The sequence below is a fragment of the Microcebus murinus genome, chromosome 1 (genome assembly GCF_040939455.1).
Source record: "Microcebus murinus isolate Inina chromosome 1, M.murinus_Inina_mat1.0, whole genome shotgun sequence".
Classification (NCBI taxonomy): Eukaryota; Metazoa; Chordata; class Mammalia; order Primates; family Cheirogaleidae; genus Microcebus; species Microcebus murinus.
Window position 1 is genome coordinate 17,461,298 of NC_134104.1, and position 22,309 is coordinate 17,483,606.

General features: G+C 37.3%; 2 protein-coding genes across 7 annotated transcripts in view; both read left to right on the forward strand.

Moving 5' to 3' along the window:
• Positions 1-22,309, forward strand: part of ATP5PF (ATP synthase peripheral stalk subunit F6) — a 411,638-nt gene that overhangs the window by 99,454 nt on the left and 289,875 nt on the right. The window lies entirely within an intron of this gene.
• Positions 1-22,309, forward strand: part of APP (amyloid beta precursor protein) — a 249,330-nt gene that overhangs the window by 72,017 nt on the left and 155,004 nt on the right. For all 6 annotated transcript variants that reach the window (XM_012764451.2, XM_012764452.2, XM_012764453.2 and 3 more), the window contains exon 3: positions 3,429-3,558. In XM_012764451.2, coding sequence (XP_012619905.1) covers positions 3,429-3,558 — 130 coding nt within the window. The remainder of the gene's footprint in view (positions 1-3,428; positions 3,559-22,309) is intronic.

Here is a 22,309-nt window from a genome sequence, read left to right on the forward strand (position 1 = left end):
AATGTGCCTCCTCACAGGGTTTATAGAAAACTGACAGCTCCTGAGGAAGTTCTCAGCAGGGTAATATTTCTGAGAAGTGGCAGCTAGAACCCCTTTAGAAAAATGCAGTAACTCATACTTTACTGCACATAAAGTCATGTCCCTTGGAGCAAACTCTCTAGTGTCACAGAGTTTATGATTCATGAGTGCTGTACTTTTGTGATACAATAAACAAGAAAAGGTGGTGGGAAAATTATATTCCAGGACAAAAAGCCACTTCACTTTTCATTATATAGAAAAAAACCATGGGAATAATAAAATTTTAGTGGCATTTTTAAGCAGAGCATTTTCTGTGACCTGAAATGCATGTATTGAGGTGTCAAGATACTGTTAAAAACAAAATGAAATAAAGGCAAAGTACCTGTCTCCCTTTGGAGCTAGGTTACTGGTAGTATTTTCAAGCATAACTTTATCAACACTCACCCCAGTATTCTGATTTAGAGACACTTTTTTGTGTGTGTGTTCTCCTAGCATATACCTCCACCATCAGATTTATCCCAACTGTTATACTGATTGATGCCTTATTTTTTAATTTTTATTTTTAAATAGACTTTATGTTTTAGAGCAGTGTTAGGATCACAGCAAAAGTGAGAGGAGGGGCACAGAGATTTCCCATATACTCCTCCCCCTGCCCCATTATCAACCGCCCCCACCAGAGTGCTACATTTATTATAGTTGATGAACTCACATTGACACATCATAATCACCCAAAGTCCACAGTTTACATTAGGGGTCCTTCTTGGTGTTATACATTCTTTGGGTTTGGACAAATGTATGACACTTATCCACCATTGTAGTTATGCAGAATAGTTATGCTGCCCCCAAATCCTCTGTGCTCAGTCCATTCATCACTACCCCCCACCCTTGGGCACCCACTGATCTTTTTACTGGCTCCATAGATTTGCCTTTTCCAGAATGTCATATAATAGGAGTCGTGCAGTATGGAGCCTTTTTCGATTGGCTTCTTTTACTTAGCAATGTGCATTTAAGTTCCTCCATTATTTTTTCATAGCTTAATAGCCCCTGTCTTTTTTTTTTTTTTTTTTTTTGAGACAGAGTCTCGCTTTGTTGTCCAGGCTAGAGTGAGTGCCGTGGCATCAGCCTACCTCACAGCAACCTCAAACTCCTGGGCTCAAGTGATCCTACTGCCTCAGCCTCCTGAGTAGCTGGGACTACAGGCATGCACCACCATGCCCGGCTAATTTTTTCTATATTTATCAGTTGGCCAATTAATTTCTTTCTATTTATGGTAGAGACAGGGTCTCGCTCTTGCTCAGGCTGGTTTCGAACTCCTGACCTCAAGCAATCCGCCCGCCTCGGCCTCCCAGAGTGCTAGGATTATAGGCGTGAGCCACTGTGCCCGGCCTAGGCCCTGTCTTTTTAGCATTGAATCCACTGTCTGAATGTATCCTATATTTATCCATTCTTGCTACCTGACTTTTTAACTGATTTTTCTTGGGGCCGGGACTAAGGTGAGGTGAGTGAGGCACTCAGGAATCGTGATTAACAAGGACTTTAATGCAATACTTTAGAATATCAAAATAATGTAAAAAATTCCATGATAAACAAAAATAACATTTGAAGTAAAGACAGGATCACACTGAGCCTTCTGAATGCTTCTGACAGTCATAATCAAAATCTGCAATACTGTGCATTTTCTTCTTGCTCAGAAACTTCGATCTCCCCCAAAGGAAGGCACTGCTTCCCCTGAAGCCTTCTCAGGTGGAAGTGCTTTTCTCTCGGTCTTCCTAGTGTTGTGCCTAGATGTGGGGGTGTCCTCCCCCCTCCTCATTTTCTCTTCCAAGACACTCTTCCTCGTTCCTCCCTAAAATCCCCTCTCCCAGCACCAGCTGTGAGATTCATGCTTTCAGACTGGACCACCACCCTCCTCTGCCCGTTGGTGTTGTCACTAGAGCGCTTTCCCCCTCAGCAGCAGTCACCCTCAAGCTTTGAAGATTTTAGCTTCTGGCTTCCTGCCATCCAATACAACTGCTCCCTTCCTGATTTTTCAGTGATTTTACTGTCTACCTTAATGATCTTCCCAGTTTCACAGTTTCTCAGTTCCCTGATTCTCCTCCCTCCAGTGACCATGCCTTCCTCATTCTGTGTCACCTGTTCCCTCCAGTGGTCATACGGTACTCCTGGCAATGACCAATAACCATAACTCCCCCCAAATCTTAATTTTAGTTCTCTGACTGTCCACGTACTACTTCTTACCACCTCGCTTCTCTGGGGTCTCTATGCCACAAATTCTCTAGCCCACACTGGGATTCACACTCCGTTGATCCACCCCCTTTAACTTTGTGCAACTCCCTAATGTCCTTACTTGGGCCACTTTAGATTTTTATGGCCTGTTATAACCATTTCCTCGCTTATGCCCCCCGGTTCTTTCTTTTCATTGTTATTTTTCTGGTAAAACAGCAACTCTATTAATAAAATGCAAGATTTATGCAAGGGAAAGCCCATTTTTAGAAATAGATTTTTGTGTTCTTAGTTTTCTTTTAAATCTCTACTCATTAATAAATACAAGTGGTTTGATATTTCACAAATATATTTTAATTGATCAAATTTACCTTTTCATTTCAAGTGCCCCATGATTTACTTAGAACAGTAATAAAAGCAAAGGGCTGTAGTTAGTTATAGAGGGCAGAAAGTTCATGAATGCAGTTCTTTATGTAAATGACATCCTTAAGCCAGCTCTGGTGGCCTGACTTTAGCCCCAGCTACTAGGGAGGCCAAGGCAGGAGGATTGCTTGAGCCCAGGAGTTTGAGGCTGTAGAGTGTTATGATCATGCCTATGAATAGCCACTGCACTCCAGCCTGGGCAATGTGGTGAGACCCCATCTCTAAAAAAACCAAAAAATAAAATATAAATAAAAAATGAAAGAAATCAGTAAATGGCACCCTTGATAATTTTTTGATAAATTATTCTCATATAAATTACTTGTAATAAAGAAAAGGATTTTTATACCGAAAGCTTGCTGTGTTTCGTATCTTGGATGTAAAATGTTTGTCTAATCAGCGAAATGTAGGGGGAGGTTGAATTTAAATAAAGATAATATTCCGAGGCATATCTACTATAATATTTATTTAGGACACCATCATCTCCACATGGGTTTATTTTGCACTAAAAGCAACCCCATGCCTATTAGAATCCTTTCTTTCCCCCTCTTGTTTCCATTTGGTCTCCCCTTGAAAAATGGTATTTTAAGTCTGAATGCATGCAGTAAAATAAATGTCACATTGCTTTATGTTTTCAATGGAATGACTAGGTACTCGTCACTTTTATCTTTTTAGGGAATAGTAATACCTTGTAATAATGGTGGAGCTTTATCAGGTGCTTGTGCATGCCTCAGGTAACAATGTACTGCTTTTGTGTGCTCTCCCAGGTCTACCCTGAACTGCAGATCACCAATGTGGTCGAAGCCAACCAACCAGTGACCATCCAGAACTGGTGCAAACGGGGCCGCAAGCAGTGCAAGACCCACGCCCACATTGTCATTCCCTACCGCTGCTTAGGTGAGCCAGCCACGGAGCCAACGTTGATTGGTGGCCTAGTCTTTGGGGATGAAAAAGAGGGTACTCTTACTAGGTTCCAGGCACAGCCTTGTCCTTCAGCATGTTGCCACTCCGTGTCGTACTATGTGTTTTGGATGCCTACGGTAGTGTTCTGTGCTCTGACAGTACAGGAGCAGTATTCTTGAGTTCCTTGCTTCAGATTGAATTTTCCCAGAGGGTTTATTGAAAGTACAAATTCTTGGGTCAGTCCCAGGACTGATGAATGAAACATGCCTGGTGGTGGAGCCCAGGAATCCTTATTTTACCAAATTCCATAGACGATTCTCATGTATACTAATTGTCTAGACTTGTGGAATCAGAGCCCTGTGTGTTTCTTCACATAGACTTCATAGAAGAAAGAATCTGTATGATACTTCAGCATTTTGCTGATTTCTTAAAAAACTCCCTTACAGCAGCCAACTAACTGTTCTTCCTGTTGGGTGGTAGTTGGTGAAAGGGGAGTTGGGAATTTCTTTTGTTTTTCCTGTTTACATCAAACTAGAGGAAACAGTTTGATCCCTAAGGTTTAATGTGTGTTTCTCTCTGCAACATCAAATTTACTTTTAACTTTTTGTCTTTGAAATTGAGTAGTTTTGTGTGGTATCATACTTTTTTCCCTCTGGAAGCATTGTCAAAGTTTATCTTTAATCTGACTAACAGGCTAATCTTTATTAGCCTGTTCCTGGTTGATATTTTTATGTGACCAGGCATTGCAGAAATCAGCAGCTTTTGAACTTGCATCTTGATGTTTTTCTCAAGTTTATTTATCAGAAGGAAAGTGGAAAATAAGGATACAGAGATCTATAGATGGAAACAGTGGACACATACTGATATGCAATCCAGTGATTTCTTATAACGATTAAAAGGAACTTTTAAAATAAAGTCCCAAGAGCAAACTTAGAAAGTAAGGGTAATTACTGAAGATTTTGGAGATCTGTATAATATTTGCTCAAAAATGAATGTCATAAGAGCATACTGGTTACTGTTCATTCATATGCATATTTGAGATACAAATAGAAAACACTGGACATTATTAGAATGGAGATTTCATCTGGTGGATTTACTATTCACAATGTAATTGACGAAGAAGGTGTGGAAAACCAGATTCTTAAACATTTGATAATTCAAGAATTTCCTCATTCCTCTTTATTCCTTATTCCTAATGCTTTACCAAGGCCTCTAGCCCTTTTCTGTCTGACTGATCAAGAAGTGAAGATTTAATAAAATGAATATAAGTATTAATAGCACTGAAATACTAGATACAGAACTCCTACTTCAAGAAAATGTGTAGAGGTCATTTGTCTCTAGGAACTGTCTATTTCAAATTAACTTAGTATATCAAGAAACAAGCACAGAGACCATGAAGGTTAGTATAAGTTAGGAAGTAGATAGATCATGAATCAGTTAATTAGGTGGGCCAGACTATGTTAGTGATTTGTTCCTTTTGGTTCTCAGGTGCCTGTTCTATGAAATACATTTTCATTAGAATGTAAGCTCACTGAGAACAGTTAGTAGGTGTTTGGATGAACGTTATTGCATATTATGCCTGACATGACACTCAAAACTGCGTCATCTTTCAGGAGGGAACATACGTTTGAATTATCATTCTACCTAGAACTTTCTGCTTCATAGTTCTATTTAGAATTGTTTAGAGTAAACAGTATAATAATAAACAGAATTATTAGAATTAATTAGAATTAATAGTTGTAATTATTGTTTATTATTTAGTAAACAGTATTCTAAGTAATTATTATTATCGAGTAAAAGATGAAATCCACATTAAAATTGTAATTTACTACCTACTGCCAGTAGTTGTGGTGAATATCCTTTGACCCAAAATCGATTGTTTCTTCTGCCAACCACGTACTCTGCCCCTGTTCCCTAAACCTCCTCCCCATCTCTAAAAAGCTCTCCTCTTATGGCAAGAGTGAATTGAAACTCTCAGTGAACAAACAGTGTGGCAAAGCATAAAAAGATGTAAACAAAGCCCTTAGATTTCAAAAATACAAATTCAAAATATTTCATGATAGTATGGTTACACTGAGACTGTCAATATTTGTTTTATTGTGATCCAACTGCATTATGCCCTGTTTAGGGAACTGCAGCCTAAGTAATGTGATTTTTTAAAAATAATTAATCTCATCTAGCAAACACTTGTTTGATAGTAAAGTTAAAAACCTGTCCTCACCTTATATGTTTAACTACTAAGGAAAGAGAACCATTTCAAAATGTATCATTCCAGTGACAAATACTTACAGAGCCCTGCTGCACAGGGTGGGGAGGGTTTCAACAAGAGGAATGGAGAGAAGCCATAAAGTAATTGTTTCTCTGGGAAGGAGTTGATTCCTGCCAAGGCTCTGCCATCAGCAATCCCCGGATTTCTCTTTCATCTTTGCAACAGATTCTGGGCTCCTTTGATGTGAAGGTATATAAATCAAGAAGACAGGTTGTTTGTGACATGTTAAGCATATTTCCTAGTTCTGGTTTAGTATCTGATATGAAATGAGCATGTTGATACTAACTCTTCTTGACTACTAATGGGATGAATCATTAGATATGTATAGGTATTGGCCTGTTTCATTTATCATACTTTCTCATTTTATGAATCCCTGCTGTTTTTCCAATGGTCCTGAAGTTAGACCATAATATGACAAGTGGAACATACATTGTCTCCTACTTTGCTATTTAGCTTAGATTAGAATTAATATGGGTACTGCTTTATTCTTAGGTAGTGGCAAATTTTCCAAAAGTCTCAAACCAGAAGTATTATACAAAGTGTATAAAAATAGCCTTAGTGGCCGGGCGTGGTGGCTCACGCCTGTAATCCTAGCACTCTGGGAGGCCAAAGTGGGCGGATTGCCCAAGATCAGGAGTTCGAAACCAGCCTGAGCAAGAGTGAGACCCCGTCTCTACTATAAACAGAAAAAAATTAATTGACCAACTAATATATATAGAAAAAATTAGCCGGGCATGGTGAGTGCATGCCTGTAGTCCCAGCTACTTGGGAGGCTGAAGCAGGAGGATCGCTTAAGCCCAGGAGTTTGAGGTTGCTGTGAGCTAGGTTGACACCATGGCACTCACTCTAGCTTGGGCAACAAAGCGAGACTCTGTCTCAAAAAAAAAAAAATAAAATAAAATAAAATAGCCGTAGTGAATATGCATAGTGTGTTTTGTATTTCAGGAAATGAAATTGAGAAACATGGATGTATTAAATATAACTCATGTATGTGTTATTTGCACTAATACAGCCTAGTCCTGATAATTTTAACATTGATTGTCCTACTTTCTGATTTTCCTTTTTGTTTCTTCCTTCTTCCATTTCTTGTCTTCCTTTTCCCCTTGATTTTTTAATCTCTTACCCAGAGTGATATTAAGCCCTTAATAATTGCATAGAACATGTATTGAAATACTTCCTCTGTAAGGGGGAGGCAGTGTTGGTTCTATTAGTCTCACCTCACAGGCTATATATATATTTAGAGAGAGAGAGAGAAAGAGAGAATATGAATCAGAGGTTGGTCTCCTTACAGTAACTCACCCAGCTAATAAGTGGTAAAGTAAGCACCAGAGCTTAAGATCTTTTGATTCTTTTTGAGACAGAATCTTTCTCTGTCACCTGGGCTAGAGTGCAGTGGCGTCATTGTAGATCATTGCAACCTCAAGCTCCTGAGCTCAAGCGATCCTTCTGCCTCAGCCCTCCGAGTAGCTGAGACTACAGGCACGCATCACCGCAACCAGTTAATTTTTCTATTTTTTTTGTAGAGACAGGGTCTCACTCTTGCTTAGGCTGGTCTCAAACTCCTGGACTCAAGCCATCCTCCTGTCTTGGCCTCCTAGAGTGCTAGGATTACAAGGGTGAGCCACTGTGCCTGGCAACAGTACATTTCTAATGATATCAATGAAATGAAACCTAACTTTCTCATACTGTATGAGACTTCACTCTAGATCTGTTGATTCTTAGGCCAGTGTTCCTTGTAGTATGTTAAAAAATTTATATTAGGCCGGGCGCTGTGGCTCACGCCTGTAATCCTAGCTCTTGGGAGGCCGAGGCGGGCGGATTGCTCAAGGTCAGGAGTTCAAAACCAGCCTGAGCAAGAGCGAGACCCCGTCTCTACTATAAATAGAAAGAAATTAATTGGCCAACTGATATATATATAAAAAATTAGCCGGGCATGGTGGTGCATGCCTGTAGTCCCAGCTACCCAGGAGGCTGAGGCAGAAGGATCACTCGAGCCCAGGAGTTTGAGGTTGCTGTGAGCTAGGCTGACGCCATGGCACTCACTCTAGCCTGGGCAACAAAGCGAGACTCTGTCTCAAAAAAAAAAAAAAAAAAAAAAAAATTTATATTAGAGCAAATACTCACCTGATTTCAAAATTGAATCATAGAGGAAAGGCTGTTAGAGGCAATAAATAACACTTTTTAAAATACTTACAACATATGTTGTGTTGATAAAGGAGACTACCATGACCCCTCGTACAGGATAAATCTCGACATGACATTTTCTACCTTACAGTAGTAATAGGTAACATTCTTTCATATTACTTACTGATTGAGCAAAGGATTACTATTTAGTATTAACATAAGTACTCTCTGAAATCTCTGAACTGCTTCCAAATATGTCTTTTAGACAAAAGAGATTATTTTTACTGACCTAGAAAACAAGATAAGGTTGTCCTAACATTAAGCATATTAAAATTCAAAGTAAAACTTGAAGAGAGAAAAATGCCTGTTATGTTTGGCATGCAACCTTCCTAACATCTCTATCAGATGAAGGATCCAGCATTACATTGGGTTATTTTCTCTAAATGATGTGTTTGCCTTGGACGTAGTTGCTCTAGAGTATCTTGCATTTCTTGTCTGGATGAGGAGTGTGTATCAGGTTGCTTTTGCCACTTTCTTCCCATGGAGTGGCAGATTTCCCTTGAGAGGGAGTTGGCTTTCTCATTTCACCCTTTGCTTTTGTTAGTACCTGCGGGACCAGAGTGTAAGATCTGTCTTAATCATATGAACATTTTATTAATTACCTCATGTAGGATTCAAGCACATCATTATTATTACTTAAGGAGAATATTTTCTTTGCAAAGCTTTCAACTCCTTTCCATTTGAATGACTACTCTTCATGTTGTAATAGAGCTGCTGTTGACATTGCACTTTTCTGCTCACCTCTGCCAGCAAAGGCAAGATCAATTACTGTTGAATTATGGGAGCAAAGTCAGGTTAATAGCTTAATCCAAAAGGAAGAATGAGAAGTTAGAGAATTCCTTCCTTAATCCTTAAATGCTACTCTGTTTCATTTTGTAATCAAGACTTTCCAAACAGGTAAGTAGTAATCTGGGAATCTATTCCTAGATTTCCTATAGACCAGGCATCTATTCAGGTATGGTCAGATGAGAAATTATAGATATTCAATTCCTCTTAATTTTGTTTTAATGTTTTAGTAAGAACAAGTATGACTTGTTTTCTAGGTTTCTTGGCTGCCTTTGTGTGAATCATCTACAGCTATCTTAATCTTCTTTAGTGTGAAAAGGATGTGTTTGGATACTCTGACAGTGTACAAGGGTAATTCTTTGGATCTGTGATAAACAGCAATTCTCTTGAGACACATCACACAACACAGAATTTAAGAATGTTACATGAGACTTTGCCAAACGTTAAGAATGGGGGTAGTTATGGAAGAACATTTTTATTGTAGACTCTAAGCATCTTGTAAACACCCAGATGCCCCAGCATAATGACACAGCATGATAGGAAGTCGTGCCTGTGGCTCTTCTAGTCCTTACTGGGCTGCACTCTGTAGATCCTTGTAGTTATGATGTCCTGCAAGATGCATGTGCTGAGGCTGTACATACACTAGGATGAGAATGGTACTTAATGAGCCTTAATGGGCATTTCCTTATCAGGAGAGGCTAATCAGCCATCCTTGGAGAGAAATCAGACCCCTTTTCATGTGGTCTTCCACATAAAAAGAAGACCTTTCAATGCTCCAGGTTTATCATGCTTCAGAACCATTATATAAAATCTGATTGTCAGCTAAGTAAAAGAAAACATGCACAGAAAAGAAATCTTACCAGTGTTTATCTCCAAGCAGTGGGATTACAAGTGATTCTGATTTTAGTGAAGCCGTTTTCTATTAATTTCTGTTAACAAATGCATAGCTTTTATTATCAACAAAAGATTATGAAATCAGTATGTAAAATTTTGTATCTGTGACCAAAGGTAATGATGGGAAAAAAGTCAAAGGACTTGAAAGAACACACAGAATAGTCATTGATTTGTTTTATCTATTAGTAGTTGAGCTTTATACAGTATTAACTTCTTATGGGAAAATATACTTTATTTTTAAAAATACCATACTGCCAAAGTAAAAGAAAATACTTCCATTCTTACTATCTTCAACCAAATTTAAACAGCATTAATCATCACCAATTCCTTGGGCAGATGCTTGATCTTGTTTAATTTTTTCTTCCCAGTAATTGCATCTGGGAGCTACATTTGTTTCAGGCTGGACTGATGAATGGGAAGAACTTACATTATCCGGTAAATTCAACTGGGTCAGGAAGAACTTGGAGCCCCTCCCATTTGATTAAGCAGAAAAACCTATAAAAATAGTTTTTTTTCTAGTTAGGTCATCCACCAAGGCTGGTTTTTATACTTTCTGTGTCCCGCCTCAGCTTCCAGTTGGCCCCAATTATTTTGGCTCCAGCTTGATTTGCTTTCTAAAGCTCGTGACAGGGGATGAGTTGAGAAGATTGACTTTTTCTTTTAAATCAAATTTTGAAAAGAAAAAAAAAAGCATAGTTATTTTTGTTGGCTCCATTTCCAGTTTACTTTCTTCTTATTTTAATTATCTCACCTGCTATTAAGTCTTCTTTCTGGGACTTTTAACAACTCATGTTTTGTCTGGTAAGAGCCCTTGCAGCATGTGTGGTTTACTTAGTTAAATCTTTAATTTTGTTCTTTATTGGAGTTATATTCAGGTGTCGTAAAGTAACAGGAGTCATTAAAAAGAAAAACAACTTTTGAAAATGTGTTGTAATGCCCTCTGAGTGTATTTTGTTGGTGTTTTCTTAAAACACAGAATTCATCTATCTGTGAAGGTCCTAGGTGATAACGTGAAAAAAAAGAAACCCGAATTTATTTGATATGATGCAGTTCCAAGGCTTCTTAGTAATTGCTTTGAAAAGTGAACAGTGAGGTTAATGGACATCTCATTTGTAATGCATGCTAAGAATTGCAAATGTGTACTTGAAATACATTTCTCTGATTACAAAAGTGATACATGTTTATTGTACAAGGGTTTAGAAAACCACCATCTAGAAATAATCAAAACCATTTGGCTTCCTTTCAGTCTACATTTTTTTCATATATGTTTTTTTTAACAGTTGCATAAATATTCCCTGTTTTGTGACCTGCTTCTTTCACCTAACATTTTTATACTGCTTTATCTATGAAATTAAATATTCCTGAAGAGCACATCTTTTTGATGTAGCACCATGCCAGACACTGTAATGTGTTTACCCTTTGTTTATGGTCATTTAGGTAGTTTCCTTTATTTTTTTGTGGTGATTGTTATAAATGATGCTGTGGTAAACATCCTGGTAGATACATTTGTGTTCAGTTGATTTTTATAACATTATTGGCTGAATGCCTTATAAATCTTATAGTTGCTTTAATAAGATATATGTGCTACTTGTTTATGAAAATATGGAGGAAAATTTTAATACTGATTTATGATCCTGAGTTTAAAATAAGTATAGGTACACCTACATTTAGCTATGAGTTTTTAACTGATAATGAGTAAAAGTCACCATTAATTTTTGTTAAAAGCCATTTTAAATTTTTCTCCAAATTTCCAATTAGAAAACAGTTAATTGACTATTCACAGAGAAATAAGTCCTATAAAAGTGACTAATATAGTCATTGTATAAATATTTGTTGATCACCTTCAGTGTATGAGCCCTGAAGGTGGTGAAATGTGGTTCCTCCTCCTAGGAGATTCTAGCTGAGAAATTTAAGGAAGACTTGGCAGGAAGTAGCATTTGAGCCAAGATTTTAAGGGTGGAGGCAAGGTATATTTTAGGTATTTAGACAAAGGGTAGGCAAAGTTCTCAAGGTAGGGACTGAAAGGATATGTGTGTTTACTGTTTTCAGGAAGAAGAGGTAATTGATCATGATAAAGGTAGTAGTTTTTAAAAAGCATTACCATTTCAATCATTTATAATAGATAGTATTTTAAGGTTTCTCCAAGAGATACTGGAGTGGGAAAATCAAAAATTAGAGATGATTATAGGTTATCTATACAAGTGAGTTATGACCCCTGTAGTTTATAGTTTGCCTTAATAAAGAACAGTAAAGCACATTTTGTGTTTGATTTCTTTTAGATACTGCTTTTAGATTGTTTCCATATGGAGTATATACAGGGAAAGATAGAGACAGACACACAGACACTAGCCTCCAAAGAAGTAAAGTCACACATAATCTTAAATTTCAAATGCTCATGATTACATTTTCAGTTGTTTCCACGTACTTTATATTGAAAAGAAAAAATGCCTTAGATTTTATAATGTCAACTGAACACAGTGGATTTCTGCTGAGTTCTTTTATTTCCCTCTATATTAGGGGTTGGTAGGGTCATATCAGATCTTGTGGTTTGAAACATCCACTTTCCTGGGCCGACCAGTAAACAGCTGCTTTACATCTGCATAATTCAGTCTTGGAAACCATTAGATAATTCCCACAACATTTCAGCTTGCTGTTTTAATATCAATTTAATATGGAAACCAATGTTTCCAGCTAACCTCAAGCTGTGTCTTTTTGCCTTGGAATTTTCTCTTTTGTCCTGAGGGTAAACCATTACAAATGATTATGGTGGGGAAAAAAGGAAGAAAATGGACTTTCATCAATGTTCTTTTTTTACTCTGGCAACTTCTGAGCACCTTTCTTGCTGGTTTGTGGTTTGCCTTCCCTGCCTAGCCCCAGCAGAGAAAGGAAACATCTTCCTTTTTGTCTTTAGAAACCACTCCTCATCATGTTATTTCCCAAAACAAATAACAAACTAGAGATCCTGTCTTGATGTAAAATTTTTTTTTGACTAGTCAAACCAGTAAATAACTTTCGAAATGGTGTGATAGAAAACACAATTTGTGTATGACAAAACCGATGCCAGATTGTGGGATTTAGAGCTCTATGCTTTGTGTCATGTGAATAATTATAACCAGATGAAGAGGATGAAATGTAAGGAAATGTTTAGAGTGGTACAGGCAGCTATTATTATGGTTTCTGGGGTAGGAAAGTGGCTTAAATCCCACATAAAAAAATGGCATTAACTGAATTATTTTGGGCCCTTGCCATGAAACTCAAGTTTCTATTATGTTTTAAATAATAAACTACATTAAAATTAATTGTATAAATAACATATAAAACATGTTAGACACAAACTTATTACTACAACAAATGTTAGGAAACTTTTGATGCTTTAAGAAATGCTTTTTTATGAACTTAAAATTTTTCAGTTTTAATATTGTGATTTAGGTACAGCATATCTTTATAATAATTCCAAATAGTATCCATTAAACCATAACTGTTTGTTTACTTACTGTGAAGGGAACAGCTAATTATATCAAGAATACTGAGATGAACTTAGGGAAAATATTTTTCATTAAGTATTTTAATACATTTTAAAAACATCATTTGATATTTGCACTTAAAGAATTGACTACAAAGCATTGAGGGAAAAAAAAAGGTATGATTTTTTTTTCAGTTATACACAAAAAGCATCCTGAATGTAAGAAATGACATAAAAATGAATCTTAAGCCTGATTCAAGATGTACTTTAGTTTCAATATCAAAGGTTGTTACAAAATGTTCAAATTTTAGTACTTACAAAGAACACTCTCAATATTTGTTTTACTATACAGTCTAGAGATAAATTCTGTTATCATTTTTTTTTTATCATGGTAGTCACTGAGTGACTTCATTAGGCTTTCCCTTGATAAATTTCAGCTCTCGCTGGCAATGCGTCCCAGGAGTCTGTTTGTTTTTTTTTTTTTTTCTCTTTTAAGTGAGTTCCGACTTTGGTTTTGAAACCTGTTGTTGGTGATGGAAAGTCTCAGGGCAACAGCTGCACTGCAGTCTGGAGAGCAGCTAGTCCAGATTGGAGAAGAATGGGGCAGGTCCCAGGAGGGAGGCCTGCAGGAAGAAATGACGCATTACCTGCCTTGCAGGGCTCACCTGTACTTAGTGTGGTTTCAGGGTTCTGTGAGAGAGTTTGGGAAAGATGTAGGACTGATGGGTGCATTACAAAATGAAGCCAATTTTAAAATGGGGCAAGTATTAACTTTAGACAAAGAAAAATCAAAAGCTCGAAAAATCCAAAAAGTTGTAAGATACTAAGATAAAAACATGGCATTGCCCAGAAATGAGCAATTTTGGAATAGTTGTAATACAAATACCATAAACATGGTGAAACTATACTGAGGGGATGGTGGGAAGGGAATGGAATGGGCCCAAGGGTGAAACTTTATATTCTGTGGTGAGAAGACCCACAGTGGAAAAATCAAGAAAATAGCTATTTAAGCACAGAGTTTAGAAATATGGGGATATGTAGCAAAAGAGACCACTAAGTGACATGGCAGAAAATGATTTTTATGACTTCCCCAGCTATGGTTATTTAATTGATCAAGTAGGCCTATATTGGATGGTAGGAAGAAGTTGAGTTTAAGACTTCCAGGAATTTTTTTTTAATCTAGAAAGTTTCTCTTTTTTCCCCCCAATAAAATATATTGAGTTTATTGTTTATTTTACATATTTGCATATGAAGGGTACAATCTTCTGTTCAAGAAGATGAATTTTTATTTATTTAACCCTTTTCCCTCTTTTTAACATATTTTATGTTATTATTATTATTTCAATAGATATGGAGGGTAAAAATGTTTTTTGTTACATGGATGAATTATATAGTGGTGAAGTTGGGGCTTCTAGTATATCCACCACCAGAATAGTGTACATTGTACCCAATAGGTAATGTTTGATTGGAAAATTTCTTTTAAGATTAAAAGTTAAAAGATGTTCTAAATTAGTTGTCTGACTTTGGGTTGGATAAAGCTAAACTGTGATTTAGTAGAGCTGAGCTTTTCTATACTATATATCGACTTTATAAGATGTTTGCTTTTCTTTGGGTATAACTTATATCTATACAGAATTACCTTTATGCCCATTTGGTAGGATTTAGTGCAGAATTTCCATGTGTAAGATGTTGTAGAGGTTTGTAATTATAACCGTTTTTACTCTGAAAACATGTTGATCTCTACTAATTTAGAGACAGGTGTTTGTTCAGGGACTTCAGACTCCATGTGATCAAAACTACATTCATCTTCCCCCAAATGTTCTCCCTTGACCACAAATCTCTTTAAACTCCCAATCCTAATTAATAACCCACTTTATGACCAGATGTGAATTTTTTTTAGGCAAGTAAGATGAGGGGTTGCTATAAAAATAGAAAGAAGAGAGATAGTAGTGTGATCCAGGGTGTATGATAAAAGATTTTTGATATGGATCTTGAAAGCTATGTGGAGAAAAGGAAGAGATGTGAGTTAAAAACGTATGTGCAGATGTTCCAGGGGTAGTAATTTGTGTTGGTAGTATTGGGAAATAATGGTGGACAATTAGGATAGAACTAAGACAGTTGATTATTTACATTTGGAACAGTGTGGAAATTACATATTTAATCTGGAAAGACATTTATTCGTTTTATCATTTCTTTTATCTGATATCCAGAAAAATATCTGAACATTCAATATGATTGCATTTATATTACACAATATTGTGCATGTCATTAATGTGCTAAAATCACCTCTAACATACCCTTTCTTAGTCCTTGTTACCATGTATTCAGGATGAATCTTTTTATTATGTCAATTCTTTTAATAAATGGTGCAACTGGATTTGAGAAAAAACTGATTATCCTCTAGAGTAATATTTTTGTATCCTGTGGTATCCTGCAATGTAGCTCCTCTTCATCTTTAAATTTTAATAGCAAACTTATGAGAGGGCAATAGGCTGAGAGAAAGTATTAGAATCAGTGGATTTGAGGACTTGATAAGGGGAAAGAACAGTCATAGAGCTAAATTGGGAATAAATGATGCAGAAGATTAAGAATGCTTTCCTGTATTGCTCATAAATTTGGAAATAATAGTTTTTTGTTCAAAATCTGCACTCTTCAGTAATTGGGACTTTTGTTCATTCACTGAAATATCCCCAGAGCTTCAAAGATGTCATGGCACATAGTACACACTTAGTAAGTGTATATCAAATGAATGGAAGATTTAGCTGAATGAATATTGGGAAAGGGAAGGAAAGAGTGGGAAGAAAGGGGATAGCCCATACATTAGGAAGGTAGCAATTTCATATACCTGAAAGAATTTCTAAGATTATGGTAAATGTCATTTACTGCACTTATGCCAGTGTTGACCAACAGAAGAAGGACAGGTTTTATTTAACAACCAAGAAGTAACAGGAATCTCAGATTAGGAATAAATCTCCTGTCTTTGGATCTTGATAAAAGACCATTGAACTCTAGGAAATATGGTCAAACCTGTCCTATACAGTGACTTTTTACTAGACATGTGTACATTGTACATCAGAGTCATCTGTGTGTAGAGATAAAACATACCTGTTAGATTAGTTTATGATAGTTTCATTGTCCCTAACTTTGAAATCTAATGATAAAGGGTAGTTTTAACAGAAATCTGCTTCTAATTATTGTTCACAATAGCATTGCATTCTCGAAGCTTCAGATTCTCATGTTTTACCTTAAGAGTTGGATACTATTTATGGATGCTAAACATTAACTCCTATCATCATATTTAAATGCCTTTATTAAACGATTAGATGAATGTGGTGTTTTAGTAGGTGTTCCATGTAGATATATTCCCCTTCTAAAGGTTTAAATCTTTTTATGCCATTAAAAATTTGGGGTATTTTGTTAATTTGTTGATTAGGTACATGTATTTTCACGAATATCACCTAGATTGAGTTCCCCCAGATCTTTCCCTTAGTGTTTACTACTTTCTAGAATATGGTACAACCTCATTTAAATATATTTTTTTAAAAGTTTGGATGTCCTCTTCTTTATTTCTTGGATGCCATCTTTACCAGCTAGAAATATAATTAGTTTCTCAGGGCTGCTGTATTCCTGACTAGGTCCTATAACTCTTGCTTTATTGGAAGCTTAGAAACCCTTGCCAGTCAGGGACTCATGCTATTCTCCAAGCATATTTAATATAAATAGGCTCATGTTCAGTATGCCAAAAAGTTATCCTCTGTTTTACCACTTAAATAATTTGAGCTTATTTTTCTTTTTCCACCCTTGTCCCAAATTCTTGGTTGAATCTAAATTCACAGGTACCAATGCACGTATTTTCTTTAGTAGTTTCTGTAACCTCATTGTATCTGATCTTTGACCTTATAAAGACCTTTGGCCTGCTGACCCTTTATTTCATTTTACATTTCAGTAGTGTTAGCCTTTTCTTATTCTCCTCTTCTTCAGAGCTCCCTAGACCCTTACTCCAGTCACTTGACTCCATACGTTCCTTTAAGTTCTACCCTTGCCCTGTCTGTTCATAGCCATGCTTCTTGATACGGTAATCAGAAGTTCCTATGTGATCTTCCTAACCTCCACCTCTCTCCTCTACCAGCTGTTACCAGGCACGAGATCTTTGCTGCTGCTTATATTGTCAGACCTGTGTGGTGAGCACTGTTCTGTCCTCTGCCACCTCTCAGTGGTAACTGAGTCTCTTGCCCTCTTTCCACACCATTGTCATGCTGTTGCTTCTGTTTTTCTTTCTGCTGTCCCCCATTCTCTTTTTGGGCTCTTTTTTTTTTTTTTTTTTGAGCCCTCTTGAGAAATTCTAGATATCAGTGTTTTATAGTTATCCTCCCAGGTTGTTCATTTTCTCACAGTGTATGAACTTGCTAGGAGACTTCATCAGTGGTTTCCCAAAGGCCTGCATTGATAATTCCCAAGTCACCATGTCTAGGTGTAGCCTCATGCATAGTATTTTTTTTTTTTTTTTTTTTTTTTTTTGAGACAGAGTCTCACTTTGTTGTCCAGGCTAGAGTGAGTGCCGTGGCGTCAGCCTAGCTCACAGCAACCTCAAACTCCTGGGCTTGAGTGATCCTTCTGCCTCAGCCCCCCGAGTAGCTGGGACTACAGGCATGCGCCACCATGCCCGGCTAATTTTTTATATATATATCAGTTGGCCAATTAATTTCTTTCTATTTATAGTAGAGACGGGGTCTCGCTCTTGCTCAGGCTGGTTTTGAACTCCTGACCTCGAGCAATCCGCCCGCCTCGGCCTCCCAAGAGCTAGGATTACAGGCGTGAGCCACAGCGCCCGGCCTATGCATAGTATTTACTGGTCCTCTTCCTGTGGGTACTCCACCACTCCTCCAAGCATTCAGACCCCATGGGACCCCCAGAGTATTGGCTCTTACTTTACTTGTACATTTCATCTGAGATGTGTACCAGTTCCTTATCAATAATTGGCAAATTCAGTTCAGGCTTCTTAGGTTAAACAGAGAATACATGAGCATGGGATGTGCCTGTTATTCCATTTTTCTCTGTTGGTTTATTGTTGAGTATCATTTGGGATAAAAATCTGTTTTAGCCAAAGAATAAGATTGTTTTCAGCTTTTATTAAAGTCTCTTAGACCCTTAATTTCATGCATAGAATTAATTAAATTTGAATTAGCTTAATATAGAAACCCTACTATTGATGCAAAAATAGACCCCATACTGGGCTATTACCAGAATCAAGTATTTTTGTTGTTGTTGCTTTTGTTTTGTGTTTTGCTTTCACTTTCTCTGCTGGTTAATGATAATTAGTATGCAAGAATAAAATGAATCAAGCTAAATCCCTAGGAAACATTTATGTATTTTTAAAAATTTTTTTAAAGAAGTGAAGATATGTAATGAAGCATAATCCTCTAACAGATTTTACTTTAAAAAGCATTTTAGATATTTTCAATATAAGATTTCTTGCAAAGTATCTCATTTTACATAAATGGGATCTCATAGTTGGAATTATCCTCTTACACTGTCAGGAGACCTTACAGTTGTACTAAAATTTGTAAGTGGGAAGAAGAGATTAAATTATCTAGAAGTAAACATGGGAACCCTGTAAACTGTCGTAATGTAGGAATGCCAATTAAACAGCTGCCTAAATGAATATAGAATGGTCTTCTCAGGTGTTCAGAATCCAGAAAAACACACATACTACCTATTAGTTATTATTATAGTTGATGGATGTTCTCTTGCACATGAGGACTGTTATCAACGATGTCTTTTATACTTCTTTTGTGTAACAGTTGGCTTTTCAGTCTATCCAGCTCTGTTTTCCGAAAGAGATGGCCTGAGTAATACACTTTGTCCAAGGATTTATAAAATAGCCAATTCCCTGGCATAGAAACAAAAGCTAAGGCTTTGAACTATCCAGACAGTTTGAACATAAACCAAAAATGAAGTGAACATCTAGAATTACCATGTGATGGCATGAGTGGGAAGGCGTCAGGCCAACAAAGGGAACTGATCTTTTGCATCTTTTTTCTTCCTCGTGGGTGACCTTGAGTACACCCTTCATTTAACCATTAAATGGGTCACCTTAAGCTTAGATAATGAAGATCTTACGGCCTGTTAACTTGATTGGTGTTAGTTAGAAAATCTGCCTTTAGTCCCCAAATGATAGATCCACTTACACTTTTCTTAGACGGTTCTGATATCCAGATATTCTTTCCTAAATCAAAGTCTTTCCTCAGCATCTTTCCAAAACCACAATGCTAGGTTAAAACAACTCAGATCTGAACTATAATTTTCCTTTAATGTATGTTTTAGTCATCTTTATATTTTTAAATGAGAGACAGGATCTTTATTGTTTGTAATGAGGGATATCGCCTCTAATTATAAGCCTTAACCACACACAGTTCCCTCATTGCTAAATGCTAAATATAAAATGAGAGATTTGCCTTCTGCAGACACTTTTGTGCGCCTTCAGTGTGCGACAGGACCTTACTTGGAAAGACTGTTTAAGGCTTAATTTGATGTAAAGGCTGAGTTTCTGCCTGCCTGGAATGCTCGCTCTTCAAAATATTTGCTCCCTGGAGAGCTAAACTGAAGATGGAGTTTTCATGCGACGTTGGATTGTTGACCTGGAAGATGTTCGGGGTGAAGGGTTGGGTTGGGCACAGTGCCACTGCTTTCTGGTTGAGTAGGGCCGGGAAAGGAAGGTGGGGCTTGCTGTGTGCAGACAGCAAGACATAGTCTCTAGATATTTGAAGCCTGAATGCACCTTCATTTGATGCCTTGCTTTATTGCTCAGGAGAATTTTAAAGTGCTGCATCCATAAATGTGCTGCAGCCTGTAATGACACGTATGTAAATGATTTTGCATCTAAACAAATGCATTCACTCTTTGCCTGGTGTGTAAAATTTGAATGACACTTGTGCTCCGTCTGAAAGGAACAGACGTTTTCATTATAAAATTCAATCAAGCAGAAAAGTAGCAAAGGAAGCAGAAATTTCCATTTACATCAATGATTGAAGTTGTGGTGATAAAAGATGACTAGGTTGAAGGACAGCCTTGTTCTCATTCTGCTATCTGCGATGGGATTTTGTCGGGTTGGCATTAATTTTTACATCTGTGTTACTGAGGAAGTCTCTGATCAAAAGTCTCAAATTATGTGTATCCTTCAGCTTTAGATTTTACTAGGTGTTTATTTTTTGTTTTGTGTCTTAGTTATCTATAAACAGATTCCAGCATCCCCTTTTCTCTTAAAATCCATTATTTATTAGTTATGAAGACTTAAATGTTAGCTTTATGCACTGTTATCACAGAGATTCATAGTACTTCTTAGGCATCAGCAGGTATAGATAGATAGTTCAGTTGCCACTGATAACATCCAGTTGCCACTGGATTAGAGAAATGGATCAGAATTCTCTAGGGGCATTTTCTGCTAAAGAATGGTTGGCGATCTACCTTTTGGAAACCTTAAGTTAGTTAAACCCTCTTCCTTAGAAGTCCAGAAATTCAATTATTTCAACTCTCTGAGGAGTGATAAGGCTTGGAAAATTGATTTACAATAATGAAACTAAGCCTTGTTTATATATCTGAGTGGCAATTTCTAAGTCCACGGTGGAATGGTAGCAGAAAGAGAGATGCTAATTTATATGGGGATCTAACCACATTGAAAAGATTAGATATTGTTGCCAGTACAATGACAGAATTGTCATTCTTCTATTTCTCTCTGCATTAAAAGAGGTTTGGAAACTTACAGCAATGTTCTGATACCTGGTAAAAGGTGGTGGCTATTTCAAGTACTATATCCTCATTACTTCCTGGCTAGCACAGGGAAGGTAGTTGGTGACAAGAACCATGATGAGTATACATGCTAAGGGGCCCAGGTCAGACTGGTAGGGAAATGAAATGAAGGTAGTGAAACCTCCTCTGATAACCAGAGAGAGTTTTGAAGTGTCCAGGAACCATTGTAGTAGATGAGAGGGAGAAGGAAAGTACTAGAAGGATGTGTTTCTGGTTAGAAAGTGGTTTACTATAGTGCAGTATATGATTGTGACATGATCTGACATCTAGCTTTGAGAGTATGGATAGTTTGAGTGGAGTAGAAGTCCAGTCCTATGGCCTTCTGATTCATGGGCCATTCATCAGTGATAAATGTCTGTTAGAAAGTAGACGCATAGCATTGAGGGAAAGGGGTCCAGGGTTCTACAACCAAGTAGAATTTGTTCAGCAGGAGCCAATATTTTGGGCTCCAAAATGTTGTGTTGGTTATCTTCCCTTCTCTTGCTTCCACATAAGAAGGATTTTGACCCAGTAAGGAATCAGTCATTGTTCTTTAGGTGCAATTCTGCAATTTGATAGTGGGTTGGGCCCTTGGTTCTAGCACGCTTGCTAAAAGCAGAACCTTCCAAGTGGAGGTTATCTATAAACAGATTCCAGCATCCCCTTTTCTCTTAAAATCCATTATTTATTAGTTATGAAGACTTAAGTGTTAGCTTTATGCACTGTTATCACAGAGATTCATAGTACTTCTTAGGCATCAGCAGGTATAGATAGATAGTTCAGTGTAGCAAGCAGATAAAAATGTCAAGTGGAAGGTCAGAATTGAAAGAGCAGAGGAAGTTGTTGAATCCTTGTGCATGGATGATGTGTCTGAGTGAGAAAGTACGAAGAGCAGGGAGTAGAAGACAGAGTCTTACTTTTTAATGAAGACGATTGTTAGTAAGATGAGTTAGTGAGAGGAAAAGGACGATTAGCTAGAGATAGGAGATGGAGAATGAGTGCTGTCTGGATTGGTGCAAGCTGGAGAAGAAGATTGAATTTAAGGAAGAAAGTGAGGTGGTAGATGGTCAGGGAACTTAAGAGCTGAAAAGAGACCAATGCACTTGTTGCTGTTGACCTGAAAGAAGAGTTGCAGATTGCACATTATTGGAGCAAGGCCGGGTAATAGGTTGGAAAAAAGAAGCCAGAGGCGTGAGAGTGACAGTCCATAGCTCTGCTGAGAAGTTATCTGCAAAAGTGCCTCTTCTTGCCTTGGTCATAACCTGCCTCACACATGGCTTTCTGAGGCTGGTGTATGGAAAAACATGCTGTTACCTCTCTGTATGATTTAAGATTTTGATAATGACTGGTGGTTCTCTTTTCTC